The 17074-nt window shown below is 37.8% G+C and overlaps 1 protein-coding gene across 1 annotated transcript in view; it reads left to right on the top strand.

Annotated features, from left to right (window-relative positions):
• Positions 1-14269, top strand: part of sh3bp5b (SH3-domain binding protein 5b (BTK-associated)) — a 34215-nt gene extending 19946 nt beyond the window's left edge. The window contains exons 4-9 of the mRNA XM_026184497.2: positions 5246-5410; positions 5718-5848; positions 8889-8931; positions 9486-9705; positions 11518-11877; positions 12709-14269. Coding sequence (XP_026040282.1) covers positions 5246-5410; positions 5718-5848; positions 8889-8931; positions 9486-9705; positions 11518-11877; positions 12709-12932 — 1143 coding nt within the window. The 3' untranslated portion in view covers positions 12933-14269. The remainder of the gene's footprint in view (positions 1-5245; positions 5411-5717; positions 5849-8888; positions 8932-9485; positions 9706-11517; positions 11878-12708) is intronic.
• The last annotated feature ends 2805 nt before the right edge of the window (positions 14270-17074 follow it).

The following is a 17074-nucleotide window of genomic DNA, read 5'->3' as shown; positions in this document are numbered from 1 at the left end:
ATTCTTTAAATTATAATGAAGTGAATTCCACAGTCTTATACCCCTAACCGTTGTGCTCATTAATCTTTGTGTAGTCCTGGCTAACTGATGTTTAAAATAAAATTTCCTTCTATTCTCTTCTCCCCTTGAACACATCAAAAATACTCTTTGTAACTTAAAAGGCAAAATATTATTTTTAGCCTTAAACATAATTAATAATGTCCGTAATTTCACTAAATCTCCTAATTTTAATAATTTTGATTCTATAAATAATTTGTTTGTATGTTCTCTATATTTAACATTATGAATTATTCGTATAACTTTCTTCTGTAATAGGTTTAAAGGTTTTATGGTATTCTCATATGTATTCCCCCAAACTTCAACACAATAGTTGATATATGAAAAAAACAAAGAAAAATATAAAATACGCATTGTTTTATAATTTAATAAATCTCTTATACTACCCAAAATATAAATACTTTTGACCATTTTCTTTCTAATATGTTCAATATGAGATTTCCATGTCAAATTCTCATCCACTATTACACCCAAAAAACGAAATTCAGTAACTCTTTCAATCAATTCTTCCTCTATAAACATAATGACTTTATCCTCCTTTACACGATTGCCAAATATCATATATTTCGTTTTTGTCAGATTCAAAGATAATTTATTTACATCAAACCATTTTTTTATTCTTAACATCTCAGAAGTCATAATTTCAACCAAGTCTTTCAAATTCTCTCCAGAGCAATAAAAATTTGTGTCATCTGCAAATAAAATCGAATTTAACCTTTTAGATACGTCACAAATATCATTAATATATAAATTAAAGAGTTTAGGTCCCAAAATAGAACCTTGAGGAACACCACATACAATCTTCAGTCTTTCAGAAGTATTGCCAAAATAATAAACATATTGCAACCTATTCTCTAAATAACTCATTAACCAATTCAATGCTACTCCTCTCACTCCATGGTTATACAATTTAGAAATCAAAATAGAATGTTGTATCGTATCAAAAGCTTTTTTTAAATCAACAAATACTCCCACTGTGTATTTATTATTATGTGTTGCAGATGAAATATCTTCAATAAAAGTCAACAACGCTAATGCCGTTGACCTATTTTTACGAAATCCAAATTGGTTTTCATGTATTAGTTGATATTTTTCAATAAAACTATCAAGTCTTTGTGCAAAGAGTTTTTCTAGCAATTTTGAAAACTGTGATAAAAGAGACACTGGCCTATAATTGTTAAGACTATGCTTATCTCCTGATTTATATAATGGTATTACTTTTGCCACTTTCATTCTGTCAGGGAATACTCCTGACTGTAGCGAAAGATTAAAAATATAACAAAGAGGAGTACTTATACAATCTATTGTCTTTTTAATTATGACCATGTCTATACCTTCACAATCAGTAGATTTTTTATTTTTACAATTTTTTACGATTGCTACTATTTCTTTTATGGTAGTATCGGCTAAGAATATGGAATTAACCATTCTATTATCACCTATCCAGGCTTCCTCATCTCCTGGATCATCATTTTTCCTGATTAGATTTGCTAAAGTAGGTCCAACATTTACAAAAAAAGAATTGAATTCGTTTGCTACTTCGGTCTTATCTTTAACAACTTGATTATTATTAATAAAATAATTAGGCCGAACTATGGGTGTGTTCTTATTACCCAATACCTCTTTAAAAATATTCCAAATGCCCTTAATATTATTTTTGTTTTCCTGAAAAACTTTATTATAGTAATCTTTCTTAGCTTTCCTCAATATTAATACCAACTTATTTTTATATAGTTTATATTTCATTTCCGCATTTTTAGTTCTATATATTATATACTCCCTATATAAATTATTTTTCTTTTTACACGCATTTGCAAGACCCTTAGTTATCCAAGGTTTCATATTTATATTCTTTTTCTTATGCTTAAATGATATCAATGGACAATGTTTATCATACAAGGCCAAATATATATTTAGAAATACTCCGTATGCAATGTTGACCTCATTAACATAAACCTCCTTCCAGTCCGTTTCCATGAGATCTTGTCTAAACCTATTAATTGCTTCATCATTTCTTAACCTTCTATAACTCACAAAACTAGCTTCTTTCTTTCTTTTCATATTTAAATCGAAAATAAAAAAGACTGGTAGATGATCGCTTATATCATTTATGATGAGGCCACTTTCAATATTATTCTCCAAACTATTAATAAAAATATGATCAATTAGTGTTTCTGATTTATCCGTTATTCTACTCGGCTTTATAATTAAAGGATAAAATCCTTTACCATATAATAATTCAAAAAAATCTGACGAAGCCTTATCATTTGTCACTTTACAAAGATCAATATTATAATCACCACACAAACATACAGTCTTATTTCCCTTAACCTTACTCAATAAATTTTCTACTGCTTCTGTAAATAACTCAATCTGTGATCCCGGTTTCCTATATATACACGTTACAATTATATTACTTCTCTTTTCTATATCCAATTCTACTGTCACAGACTCCATTAAATCATCCATAACAACAGACATACATACACTCTAACTCGATGGGTGTGCATCTTCTTTGGCAAACTTGTACTCTTTGGTTTTGTCACTTCCTTTTTCTGGTGTGGTTTTAATGCAACCAAAGAGTTTTAAATACGACGTTATTAATACTTCGTTCAGTCAAACACTCTGAGCCTAACAAAGTAACACTAATCTGGGTGTTCTAGTCATTTTCGAAGACTTTGTTTCAGGACAGACGGGTGGGACATTTATTTGGAGCGTTCTAAAGTAGCAGACACAGTATTTTTTTTATTTTTTCTATTTTATTAATATATCTTAAATATCAGTGCAGCATTGAGTGACAGTGAAATTTCACACTGATTTGAAATTATTTAGTTTAAGGTGGATTTGGTACCCTACAGATCATTTTGAGGCGTCTCCTTGACTTTCCCTAATAACAACGGAGCAGTAGACAAATCCTTTAAAGGTAACGAGGCCATTGTAAAGTTACCATTAAAAAATCGTCCATAGTCAGATTTGTAGCCAAGGGGTCTGCATTTTGTATTTTATGTTAGTGTTTTTATGTACCCAAATGGCTCAAGGATAAAAGAGTATGTCCTTCAAAAGTGTCTGAAAGTCTGCTTTCAACATTTCATCCATGAAATGTGGACTTTTCAGGCGTTCCCTTAAAAAGGATTCATCTTGTGTGTGTCATGTTTCTGTATCTCTTGCTCAAACAGTGGCATCCCTCATGTAGCTGTTGTGTAGATAAACTAGCTGGAGAGAAATGGAGTGTTGCAGTGTCAAGGCTGCAGCAGCTCTGAGCCTTTATTGTCTCTCTGTATAGCTTTTATTGGCCTGCATAGCACTGAGTTAAATGCTGCTGCTGCTGATGTGTTCAGGCAGAGCTGACAGCAGCTGATAAGACCGGCAGAAAGCAGAGGACACAGACGGGCTTTCAGCCTCACCAGATTAGAGTCAAAATGTCTCAAACTTCTGTCCATTGACACAGAAAATTATGTAGACTGTTCATACATCAGTTTTATTCACAGGTAGAGACTGATATTTCTGAATACATGAACTCAGTATTATTTTTATGATCCGGCTGATTTTACCGTTTTTCTTCCAATTTTTAAAATGTATCGATACTATCTTTTGCTCAGTCTTCTATAACAGTAAACTGAATATCTGTTGGTTGTTTGGTCAGCTAACTGATTTGTATGTGCTCACTTCACTGCATTTTAGATGAGAAATCCTTTTAAATAATAAAATATGATAATAAATTTATATTATCGGGAATAATTTTCAGAAGAATTTCCAAAAATTCTCTCAGCAGGATGCGAAACAGATTGAAGGACACTGGTAAAGATGTTCACTGCTCTGAGTTTCTAACATAAAACTAAACATTTACTGCTGACAGTGATAACTGATGTGCTGTCTAGTGTCCAGCTCGGCTCCTGTGTGCCTTCACCAGTCACATGAACTGATTTAATGTGACACACAGACCTTGTCAAACCACTGCAGCGTTTATCCACAAGAAGCACATGTTGCACCGATTGTGGATTCACACTCATGCACACTGTGAACATGGTAACAGTCTTATCTTGTTTGTAACAGCAGTTTGTAGTCTCAGCTGTACAACTTTGCCTGGATTACGCAAATGGTGTTTCCGACGCAACAGAGAGCTGTGTTGTTGTTGGAGTTAGTTACTATTATTTTTTTATTTATTTTTTTACACATAAAATATGAAGCAATGCACAAAACATCAGATATGCCTCAAAGCTTGTTTTTAATAATTGCTGCTAGGTGTAGGCTGAAGGTATTCTTTGGGGTTCTTCTTTTTCTACATTGTTTTTCTTTCTTGGACACATTTGACTGTATTTAAGTTGGTTTTTTTGGGACTGGGGAGGGGCTTAGTGCTTAGTGGTCATCTTGCCACTTCTCACATTCAATTGAATTTTACTTCTATAGCGTCAAATTACATCAGCAGTTGCCTTAAGGTACTTTTATACAAACCCTGCAAAACTAACTAAAAGATAACAAACACATTTTCTCTTTAAAAAAAAATTGGTGTTTACAAGTCTGAGATTTCTTTTTTTTTTTTTTTTTTTTTTAAACAGTGTAAATAGATTGGTGTTTATATGAAATTACAATACTTTAGAAATTCAGAAGAACTAAAGGTTTATTTTATTTTAAAATTAGGTTCTCCTGATTTTAACTCAACAAAAACACATCTTAAAAATCTAAAGGGCCTGGTAGTTACAGCTGTTGCTGAAGAGAAGAAAACAAATTGGTAACTTTTTTTTGAAACAGACGAGTGCTTGTGTTACAGCTGAAGTTTCGTAACTCAATAATTTTTCTAAATCAATATTATGTTTATTATTAAATTAAAGCTGCTAACAAACACACATAGAAATGTAGTGTGTTTTGTAAATTAAGTTAATATTGCCACCAGGTGATCAACTTGTTTGACCCCTGACTTGACTGGCCTGGGTGCTTCTAGCTCTTACTGGCAACAGGGCAGTTGTAAAGCTCTGTAGCCATAGAGGCAATGTATGTTGATTGTTTTCCTCAGGAAGCAACAAGCACAAGTTTATTATGGCACCAAGAAAACATTTATAGGACATGGGTAATTGTAAGAGTTGCTCAGAGAACATGAAAACTGTGTCAATAAAACCTTAAAATCTGCTAAAGTCAGTTGAAACCAAAAAACAAGAATTTAAAAACTGTATCCAATCTCTCCATCTCCCAGGCCCAGCTGGAGGCCCAGAAGGCCACCCAGGACTTTCAGAGAGCCACTGAGGTTCTGCAGGCAGCAAAGGAAACCATCTCCCTGGCCGAGCAGAGGCTCCTGGAGGAGGACAGCCGGCAGTTTGACTCCGCCTGGCAGGAGATGCTGAACCATGCCACCCAGCGGGTGAGGAGGGGGAAAAGTGGGAATCTCTTCTTCAAAAACTGAATATTATTTTGGGTTTATTTGCTAGTTTTCTGTCAACAGGAAAAATAACACTTAAACTAAATTAACTTATTGTTAATGGTCCATCTACACCAGTTATGATGCCCACTGATTATGGAGCGCTGCGACCTGCAAAATCTTTTTTTGTATTTTTCATTTATGCAAATATTTCATAAAATGTGGAAGAAAAAAAACAGGGTTCGTGGACCATTTCTAAGGTACTGAACCGAAATATTGGATGACACTGAATTCTGATTGGCTGTTGCAGGTTATGGAGGCAGAGCACACAAAGACGAAAAGTGAGCTGGTCCATAAAGAGACAGCAGCAAAATACACAGCAGCGACTGGACGCATGAAGCAGCTGGAGAAAAAACTCAAACGCACCATCAACAAGTCAAAGTAAGAGCTGAGCAGAATTTAATGGCACCTTAACTTATCTACTTCTGTTTGGGGAGTTTTAGAGCCACTGTTTGGGGTGAAAAAGGCAATAATATATTGCTACATTCATTTTTTTTTTTTTTTTTTTTTTTTTGCTTCTGAAATTGTTATTTGTCAAATAAGTGATCTCAAAACTTTTTAACACATTTACAAATCAAACAAATTAACTTCAATTGAAAGAAAAATTATCGCATTTTATCGTTTTGCCCATTGTGCATGAACCTAACAGATTCGTGAGCAAAAATTAGATGCAGGGACGCGTCCAGAATTTTTTCGTAGGGGTGGCCATACTTCCAGTTTTAATATGCTGTTGTCAAATATAGGCTACTTGAAAAATATGGCAGAAAATAATGATATGCCTGGTTAATTTCCTGTTATTATAGTTGATATGACTGAAAATGAGTACATATGAAAACCATATAACAAACAAATTCTAAAGCAGACTGTGTGAGCCAAATGTTCAGCATCCTGTTTTTGTTTTTTTTAGTCATGACCATAGAGTCTCACTTATGGTCACACTAGAGAACTAAAACTTTCAAGATATTGGGCAGATTTTCTGCAGTCAGTTGTCATGTATGCCATGTGGAAAACAGAACCACAACACGAGACTGTAGCTGCTATTTTAGTGTTTGATGAGTTGAAATATCTTGCATATAGAACCTCAAATTAAACAATGGAAATTATGTAATAACAACAGATCTGCTCCTCCAAACGCAGCTGTTCAAACCTGCTTTGTTTTGCTTCAGTTTTCTGTAAAAGCATCACTGGCAGGTTACACTTCTTTCCATGCAGAAACTCTGTGACGTAGAGAAACTTTCATTTCCAGCCGCACTGAACGTGTTTCTTTTAATATTAATACAAAAGTCAGGTGTTAAAGGGGAAGTCTGGCTAAATGTAGCACAGTCATGGGTTCTATGGTATCACATGATAAAGGTTGCAGCTGGCAATATGGAATGATTGAAATGTTGCTCAGAATGGCCAGAAATCCCCCTTATTTTACCCTAAAACGAAATAATTTCTCAAGGGGAAAGATTTATTTATTTATTTTTTAAACCAGTGCTGCAGTTTGGCAGATGGCTGTTTAGCTTCAGTTCAAAATATGAAGGGGAAAAAAATTACAAATGATCCAACAGAGTTAAGCTCCACACATTTTAATGTGAATGTTACATTCAAAATATCTATTACTGAAAAATGCAATCGATAGAAGTAATTTGCCCTTAATATACTAGAACTGCCTCATAACACATATACCTCATAACTTAAGGGTATCCAAGAAAATTGTAAAAAAGGCCTTTTCAGGTTTTTGCAAATGAAAAAAACCTTTTAAACACAAGTTTTTATTTACCTTCAAAAAATTACTTAATTTCATCCAATGATACATATGAGCCTTACAAACTTAAATTCTCTGCCATTAAAACCACACAGATGAGAGCTGCTGCTTATACTAACATGCTGCAAACACCTTTGGAGTTTAGTTTGCTGTGTAGGAAAAAGTACATTTGAGCTTCGAGGCTTCAACCTCAAATAAAACTTTAGTTGAAGAATTGCAAAGTTGCATAAGCTCCCCCTTAAGTCTCATATCTTATCATTCAGAGAGGCTGTTTTTGTCTGTGTCAGCCTCCAACTCCCACTCTCTCTCTCACTGTATTTCATTCAATTCTGCAATATGTGAATTTGCATTTGAGGCATCTTCTTCTGCACAAAGATCTAGAACAGGAAGGACCATCTACTACCAAGAGCAGTTTTTGTACTTTTTGTAGGGAAGTGTACCTTTTGTAAGCCACACTTCCTTTCTCATCACTGCAATTCAAACATTGATTTGAAGTATTTGTTAGAGAAATCACTAGCACATAGTTTCACTTAACTTTTTCTAGTCTCTGTTTGTCTGTAATTTAGGTTTAGATGAATTTCTGGTAATTCCAAAAGTTTCACAACTGTTTTATTGGGGTTTTTTGTAACTGTTATAAACCTTTTGTCCCATTCACCCTCCCTATTTATGACTGAATAGGCAGCAACAACTACTCAAAAATCACCAAAGAAGGAAGAAAAGAGAGTAAACTCTCACCATCTCTCATCCATTTTGCTTGACAGACACAAGTACTTGTTGAATTTTAGATCCAGAGTTTGCTTACAAGACAGAACCATCAGATTTACATTCAGTCGAGTTTCCCAAAACAATTATCTGGTTCCCACGTGAACACTGAAACTTTGCTTGCTGTAATTGTTTCTCTTGGGCATACTGGCTATGAAATCCATGATCTGTGTTTGGTGCTTTACATTCCACAGTTTATCAAAAGATAGCATGGGGCTTTATCAGTGGCTAATTCCCAGAATTAAAGACAATAGTCTACAACGTTTCCCCGTTTATCACGATGTGCATACTGTAACTCGCAGCAGGAACGGTGCAGAATTACAGAGGAACTCAAATACAGATACTCCACTTAACTCATTACTAACACAAAGGCAGGCTTGTGCATTTAGTTCTCCACCATTTGCACTTTCACTCAGTATAAGTTATTTTTCTCTAATACATGCTGACAATATTTTATGTAATCATTTTACTTACTATTTCAAGAATCTGAGTACCTATCAAAATGAGCATACGCATAAAAAATAAAGGTTGATATTTGCTCTGTTGTTGATGTTTACCCTAAACGGCACCAAAAAGAGCTGCTGCAATCTTTTTTGGTAGAGTTTAAAACAATGTCTTTCTTGTCACACGATCTAGTCGTTGTTGCTCGATCAGTGAAGTCCCAGCTCCGATTATTAAAGCTGGAATCTTCTAACTGAATTATCAGCTGCAGCCTTGCCGTGTGTTGCCTCAGCAGGGTGTTAATCCATTTTGCATCGTTCGCTCATCCAACATCACAGCCCCCTTTATCTCCCTTTCCTTTGCTGGGTTGCCATGGTGATGATGTGGGTACCGGTCTTTTCTAGGTTAGTCTGTTTTTCCCCCCACGTTCTGTCTGTCCTGACCTCTGCTCCTCCTCCTCCTTCACAGGCCCTACTTTGAGATGAAGGCGAAGTACTATCTGCAGCTAGAGGTATGTGACCCACTGTTGTGCTTTTACAAACCACTTACCACCTCTGTTCTGTTTTATTGTTTCTTTAGACACTGTCAGATCCTAATACAGGGTTAAACAGCTTGACCAGAAACTGCAGTGACTTTTTCTTCTTTTTAATTGAATGTAGATCAACCCGTGCTTGAGGGTTTAATCAGATTAAAGCTGTTTATTCCCAAACTTGATTAGAAACCACAGCTGTTAGCATTGTTAGAGAGAAAGTGCATCATGCTTTGTTTTATGCCATCTAATTAGCATGAGACAAAAATCAACATTACTGATGCAGTGTCTTCTGCAGGACATGGAGGAAACTACATTTTTGCATTTAAATATATTAAACTTTCATGAGGTGGTTCTAAAATGTTTGTGTTTCTCTCCTTTGGAGGGGACAGCAGCTGTAGTCAGCTCTAATTCTAGTCGACAGCAGAATACAAAGCTTCCACCTCTGAGCATCAAAGATCTGAATTGTCAGACCTTCCTTAGCACAGAGAAACACTCCAAACTGACCCAAAATCGCCTGTTTATTTTTCCCCCAGAACCTGAAGAAGACTGTGGATGAGAGGCAGGTCAAGCTGTTTCAGGCAAAAGGCGAATACAAGACAGCTCTCAAGAACCTGGAGATGATTTCCGATGAGATCCATGAGCGACGGCGTACCTCTGCCATGGGCCCCCGGGGACGCGGCGTTGGCGCAGAGGGGAGCAGCATTTCTGGGGACGACATCTCCAACTTTAAGATGGACTCTGACGGAGTGTCCAGTGAGTACAAAAACGGTCTTCTTGTCCTTCACTTCATCTCATGAGTCTGTCAAAGATGCTGGTTATGTGGACTCACTGCAAATGTTGAACTGCATGTCTCTGCACACTTCAGCACGACTCAAATGATTCTCTGGACACTTCAGATGATTCAAAGGCTAATTAGTAAAGGTTAAACGTTTCCATGTTTTTGCTCTGTCAATCCGTGCGGCATCAGCTGCTCACTTTGGTGCCTCTCTAAATGTCAGCGATTGCTGTAATGAGATTTCGTTGCAGTCTTGTTGCCATTTAGCAGCACTTAGTGTTAAAGACAACTGAGAAACTTTGAAAACATGGCAGACAAGGAAATCACACCTCTTATGTGTTAATAAGCATGCTCTGTCAGAGGGTATCTGTGGGATGCAATAACTGTCTATTTAGCAAAATCTAACTCTTACTCTAAAGATCCATCCACACAGAGGAGACCAGCAGTGATGCAGTGAGACCACAGAAGGTCAATAAATTTAGTGATTTGTAGGTCTTCAGTTAAACCTTTAATTTTTAGATGAGCTACTAGAGGGAAGAATGATGCTGATTGCCATATTAGGGGCTGGTAAATATATCAGAGGGTTGTCTATACAACTGAATTAGAAGGTTACCAGTTGTGTGTAGTTACCTATGCAGTCAGTAAACCTCCTATTGCCAGGAGACTGGCCATTAGAGACCAACTGTTAGCTCTAAGCAATGCACAATAGCAAATTTCATATGTGAGCAAGGATGGAAAGTTATTCCAACCCTTAAAATAGGCCTCACAGGTTGTCAATCAACAGCAAATTAATTGTTGCATGTTATTATTTGCTAGGTTGTTCAATCTTAGGCAGCTATAATCTGAATTAAGTAAAACCTGGAGCTAGGTCGGGCAGGCAGCTAATGCTTCACTGAGTCATATACTAAACACAGCCTCTCAATGTGGAGGTTTATTCGAGCTGTGAAATCTCACCCGTCTCTCTGTGTGATAATGTCAGTGCCGCAGCCTGGTATTATAACCCTGCCACCACCCTAGTTTTATCCGTACGCTCTAGGGAGATGTATAGACTCATCGATTTCATGTGTTACATATTTTGAGAAGGTGATAAGCTCGCAGCTTTGATGCCAAACTCACACCCTGTTCTGCTGCAGTAATAAATTACATAAATTGTTTGACAAAAAGCAGTTTGGGGGGGTTTGAGACCGATGATGGGACAAAACAAGATATTAGGAGGCGGCATAGGAAATATAAATTTTAACTCTTCAGTACTTTTAATGGTGTTACCATAGTAACAGCAGTTCAGTCCAGAGAGACACTGATGCGTGGCTGAAATGAAAGTTTACTAATTTTGCATTCATGTAATTTGATTTATGTTAGGAAGATGTAACACTTTGTGTGAATATGATGTGACAGATGAGTCCTCTCACTTCTATTTATATCTGTTCACACACACACACACACACACACACACACACACACACACACACACACACACACACACACTTCTCCACCTTTCCCTTCTTCCTTCCTTGTCATAATTCCTCCATACCTTTTTCTGACTTTATCATCATTCTCCTTCCATTTTCCCACCCTCTGTTCCACAACTCTTTCTCCTTTACCCTTGTCATTTTCTTCCTTCCATCTTATAAAAACCTCCCTATTCTCATCTCGCCCTTCTTTCATCTGTCCTTTCACCAGCATCTCTTCTTCATTCCTTTTTCTCATTTTTTTTTTTTTTTTTTTTTGCTAATTGCCTTCTTGTGCCTCTGCCTCCCTCCCACTCTTCTATTCCCCTCCCCCTGCTACAGTGGCATCAGTGTGTTTTGATGAAGACCCGTGCGGAGGAGGCGGCATCATGTCTGAAGACTCTGAGACTCATTCCACCTGCAGCCTGGGTTCGTCTCCCAGCAGCCCGCAAGAGGAGCTGTCACCCTGCCCCTTCGCCAGCTCCTCCTCGTCTTCCTCCTACATGTCCTCCTCCTCTGCCTCCCCGTCCCCCACTCCATCCACCTCCTCCTCCGCGTCCTCCCCGGCTCCTCTGTCCAGGCCCTGCAGTCTTGACCTTCCCAGCACCGTGTCGCTGTCTGACTTCGGCCTAATCTCGCCGGTGCTCGGGCCTCGCAGCGAGTGCAGCGGCGCTTCATCACCTGAATGTGATATAGAGAGAGGTGAGTGATGAGAGAGAAAATCCGGTTTAACCCCATGAAGCTTGCAGAAACTGAAGATGCAAACCCATAATGCACTGATGCACCATCATAAATCAGCTCCTGCTGATATCAGAAGGTCCCTCCAGCTTTCAATTTCCCCGTTTAAAATTCAAAAGTGGTCATTGATATGGTAATATGCGATAACTGAGCCTGTTAATGGAGAAAATGCTAATTTGACCCAGTGTCGATAACCTAACTCCACTGTAGATATATTTAAAAAAACAAAAAAAACAAACATCATTCAGATAAGGAAAAACTCAGACGGCAACGAAAGGTTTGTTTCATCATGGATGACTCCATTTGTGTGTATTTGCACACAGAAGGCAGTGAAAGTTAAATGGAAGTGTGATGGATGATATTTAAGAATCTATTGTTGGTAACACACAGTCTCCTCCTCCCTGCGTGGCTCACACCTGCTCAAGCCAACATGACTATTAGTCAAAGTGACAGCGAGGCGAGTGCCTCACCTGCAGAAAAAATATTCATCTGCATATCGTCCTGCAGAGAGGAAATGATTCACATAACTTTAGTGACCCTTAATAAAAGTTTTGGAGATTTGTTAATGTGTCTGTCCAGCTTTCGGTCAAATTTTTCCTGTTATTTGTCTTAGAGAAAAGGTTTTAAAATGAACAAACTTACTTTAACACGCTTTGCAACAGAGAGCAATATTTTCTATAAAAGGACACATTTAATCAGCACTTTGTTGGTTTAAAAAAAAATTGCCTTCTTTTAAAAATTATGTTAAAGAACAAAACATTTCATGTTCACTGACCACCTCCTCCTTTGCCTCAGGTGACCGGGCTGAAGGTTCAGAGGGAAATCTAGACAATGCTCCAACCAGCAATGGCAACAACAACATCAGCTTGACATCCAGCACCAAGAAGAGCTTCAGCCTGGAAGCACGCTTCAGCTTTCTGAACCTGCGACGCCCACGAGCCGACAACACCAAAAACACAGACAGCCTTTCCCAGAAGCCTGAACCCGGGCAAACTGTGGTCCTGGTCAAAGGAGTGTGAAGAACAAAAAGAGAATGTGTTGAAAGGAGTTTGACTCGCCCTTGACTCATTTTGAACCAAATTGGTGTGAGCTGTTTGTAAGCTAGCTGCCACTGCTGCACTCCATTGCCAGTGTTTGTGGTCAAAGAGAGACTTTGAATGTCATAGTTAGTGTATATTAGCTTTGTAAATATACATCTGTGTTTTCCCTTTCTGAAGGACACGGCACCTTTTGAACTCATGTATTACATATAAAGAGCACTGTTATGTTGGCAATGTTTTTGTTAAGGGTGGTGAAAGGTATAAAATTGTTCTTTTTTTTCACTAAAAGCTGAAAATGCGTCTGTCACAAAAGCAAATTGCGTACACTAACTGCGTGCATCTGAAACCTGCTCTATTAAACAACTCGTAAAAGTGAACTTGTTACTGTTAATGACGTTCTGTATACTATGCAGGAAGAAGTTCTGCGTGGCGCAACAGTGAAAACAAGTGTGGAAATGCTAAAGCTAAATAAATAGTCTGACATGTGCTCCTGTATTTGTTTAGAACTATGTTGTAATTTTGAGATTGTGTATGTGACGTGTCTGAGTTTAGATTCGACTGTTTTAAAATTGTTTATTTTCCACATAAACTGCAAATATAATTAAATTTGAAATCGAAGCATGGTGACGAAACCAAAGTGTCTCAATTATATGCACAGAAACGCTCCCCATACTTTCCCCTGAGCTGAAAATGAGGTGAATGATGATTGAGTTCACCATAAGCAGAAGTATTCCCTGTGAACCAAAAGCTCAGGCTTGAGCTACTCTAAACACTCCCTTTCAGATAATTTTTTCTACTTGTGTCAGTGGGATATCATCGAAAGATTGTAAGGTCGTCTCAGGCAGATGGCTGTGTGTGAACAAAGGCTCCACCCACTTGCAGTTTAAATCTTTTCTTTACGAGGGGCAGCCAATCAGAAGAATGCATAAATGTGGGGGAGAAGGGTGAGTGGATGAATCAAAGGTCTAGTGTAAGATAAATATGGATTATTTTGAACTGTGAATCAGAAAATCTACTGTAGTGGAGTCCAAGAATAGAAATATGGTGTTGGAAATGTGTATAATCGGTCGTCATTAATACAGGTTTGGTTTGTGGGGTCGAGCTGAGACAACCCAGCTCGTTGCCACAAAGGGCTGATTGTGGCCTCAAGGATATAAAAGACTGACCTGACCTCCCTCTTTGCTCCCCTCCATGTGGCAGGCAGGCTCCTGAACTGATGGACATTGACTTTCTTCTCATCCATGCATCCATCGCAGCACTGATTTACTGACTTTTCTGTTCATCTTATCTAAATAAAACAGTTAATGCTTATTATACTTGCAGGCTCTTACTCTTTTGTTGAAGGTGGAGTCACATGTAACAAAATGAGGCCTTCTCCTTAGTTTCTTAGCATTACGTTACAGGAGGGCCCTCAACACCAGTTGGTCGTTTGTTTGTTTTTTTAAGAATAACTGTTAGTTGTCCTCGGGCCTGTTCGCTGAGTATCAGCGTTTCCATGCTTGGTGGAATTGTTGAGACAGACAAAGGTTTAGTGATGACACTACATGGTTAGGCTGTTGTAAAGCTATTTAACCTGGTGCTTTTTTGGATTACCCACCCTGTAGGCATTAGTGACACAGTCCACCCAGGTGCTGCTGGATTGTTTTTAGTCTTTTTTTGTTCATCACAAGATTACGCCTTTGTGTATTACGTACACGGAAGTGTAACTGAGACGCAAGGGCTGGAGTTTAACCAGGGCAAGTACGTTTAACACGCACCTAATACAACGCATGAAGCCTAGGGTTAAGACTAAGAGCTAGTTGGTGATAGGCAGTTTGTGGGTGGGAAAGTAGTCTTTTACGTCACACCAGTGCAGACTCAACTTCTAATTTTTTTTTGGTGTCCCAGTCTCTGCCCATCTTAACTTCAGAGGGATCTTCTTGAGGACATGGTCCTTACATAACAGAAGCCAATGAGCCACTAGCTGATCAGGGTCAGAAAGTTCCTGTTACAGTCTTTAGAGACACAGGTGACTTAGAGCCCAACATTAATCAGTCTGTTCTTCCACTTTTCCTCAATGTACTGTTACAGAAACAGGGGTAAACCTGTTGAGTCTGATGTTGAGCTCTGATTTGGTGTAGAGGGAGATTTGTATGACATGCCCCTTTGCTTGTTCCTGATGTGTCAGTTATTTTAAGGAATGATCTGACTATTACGTGCGCTTAGATATATTACACTTGCCAGTGGTGTCTTCTGAACAGGCAGTGAGGGATAGCTGTAAAGTGATCAGGATTCAGAGAAAAAGAACAGAGCTTAGTGAGGACACTACCACCACTTATTGTTTAGGTTATTGTTTCTTTGCCTGAAGGTTTAGCAAGATGAACAATAGAATATTTTAGCTCCTGTTAACAGAACAAAAACACCGTATTAAATGTTTAAAATGAGAACATGTAGGGTTTTAACATACGTTCGACTTTAAACTATTTTGTAAGGATCTTAAGAAAAGTACACATTTTCCAAATCTTAAAGCACGTGTAACTAAATGTGCAGATAGACTTCTTTGGAGGCAACTTGTGAAGTTTAAAATTTCCACGCTGACATGTTGGCATTTATCAGGGTCACATGTGACATGAGCTTTGAGCAGCCCAGTCAGCCCTCTAATTTCTTTTCAGGGTTTTCCCATGCCTGTCTTCATGTTTGCACTTTAACACTGACCTTTTGCCTTTTTTTCCCTGTTAGTTTAGTCACACACACACAACAACATCACATTAACCTTTTTGTCTTGTCATGGTGTTGCCATCATCACATCCTCTAATTCTAAGGATGTGTAAAGACACTGTGAGAGATGTGCTGTTAGAAGCACAACAGGCCTCACCTGAGCATGAAGCTAGAATTTTATTAACTGTCCAATTACTTTTAAGCTTCTGAAAATGGATTACAGCTGTAATTCCAAGTTAATGAAATACTTGTATTAAACACTTTGAATTAAAGTCTGCACTTTACTCACATGTTGATTCTGTGATTTGAAACACACTGGTGGTGAACAAACACAAAACTACAAAAACTGAGCACCAAACTGTCAATGAAAAAGACTAAAATGAATTATTGCCACACAAAGAAAATTACACCGAAGCCTGATTATTGCACACTAACATAATTCATCATTTTTCATCTGTCCTCTACTTCATATACCTTGTTTAAAAAAAAAATAACACAGATTTTTAACAGAAATCACTAAAAAAAGATTATGAGAACTTACCTTTTTTTCTTGTCCAATCACAGCACGGGGTCAGTAATGTCTAAACAACTGCACATTTCAATGAAATTTGAATACAAATAGAACAAACAAACCTAACGACTGGTATGATAAAAGTAAGATAACTGGCTCACCTCACAGCTTTCATGTCAGCAAATTCTTCAGAAGCTGAACTGGCTCTGCTTCATCCGACCGCTCACCTGAAACATCCTGTTATCACAACCTTTCGTGATGATTTTCACAGTTGGATTTTTTTTTTAAATAAAAAGGATCAAAGGATTTTACGGTCAGATTGCCACACAGATGATCAAGACGGATATGGCTGGCTTACCTTTTAATTTAACACTAGATGTCTGACTTATCCCTCTAGCACTGGATCCAGTGTTTATGTCAGCTACATGCAATCATCAGTCAGATGTGTGGGAGGGCTTGAAGTGTCTCTGTCGGGGTTAGGTTATCATAAGGCTGATAGCTGAACATGTCATTAGCACACCTCTATAGCTGACATGATTACTTCTGTTTTGCTTCAGTACAGGATTGCTGTGGCTAGAAATACTGTTATCTGAATATGGCACACTGGCTTCAGAGGTAGATAATGTGATGTACTTGTGATTATCTGCACAAATAATTGAAAAAGAGCACAGACAGAAACAGGTATAATTCTCTGTATTCAAATTCTGAACATGCCAGTCTACTCGACGCTTAGTGCAAGTTCTGCAAATATCATCATTCACACAACAGGTTGCTGCAAGATTGTCTTGTTTCGTCTTTAAATGAGTCGGCTAGTCAGTAATAAAAAGACACGTCAGTATTGTGAGAGATGGATATTCATTACAACAATAAATTATCATCACAGGTGAAAAGAAGTCCCTCGCAATGGATATTT

This window comes from Astatotilapia calliptera, chromosome 11 (genome assembly GCF_964374335.1).
Source record: "Astatotilapia calliptera chromosome 11, fAstCal68.1, whole genome shotgun sequence".
Taxonomy (NCBI): Eukaryota; Metazoa; Chordata; class Actinopteri; order Cichliformes; family Cichlidae; genus Astatotilapia; species Astatotilapia calliptera.
The sequence above is the reverse complement of the archived record's forward strand: the minus strand, read 5'-3'. Positions and strand labels throughout refer to the sequence as shown.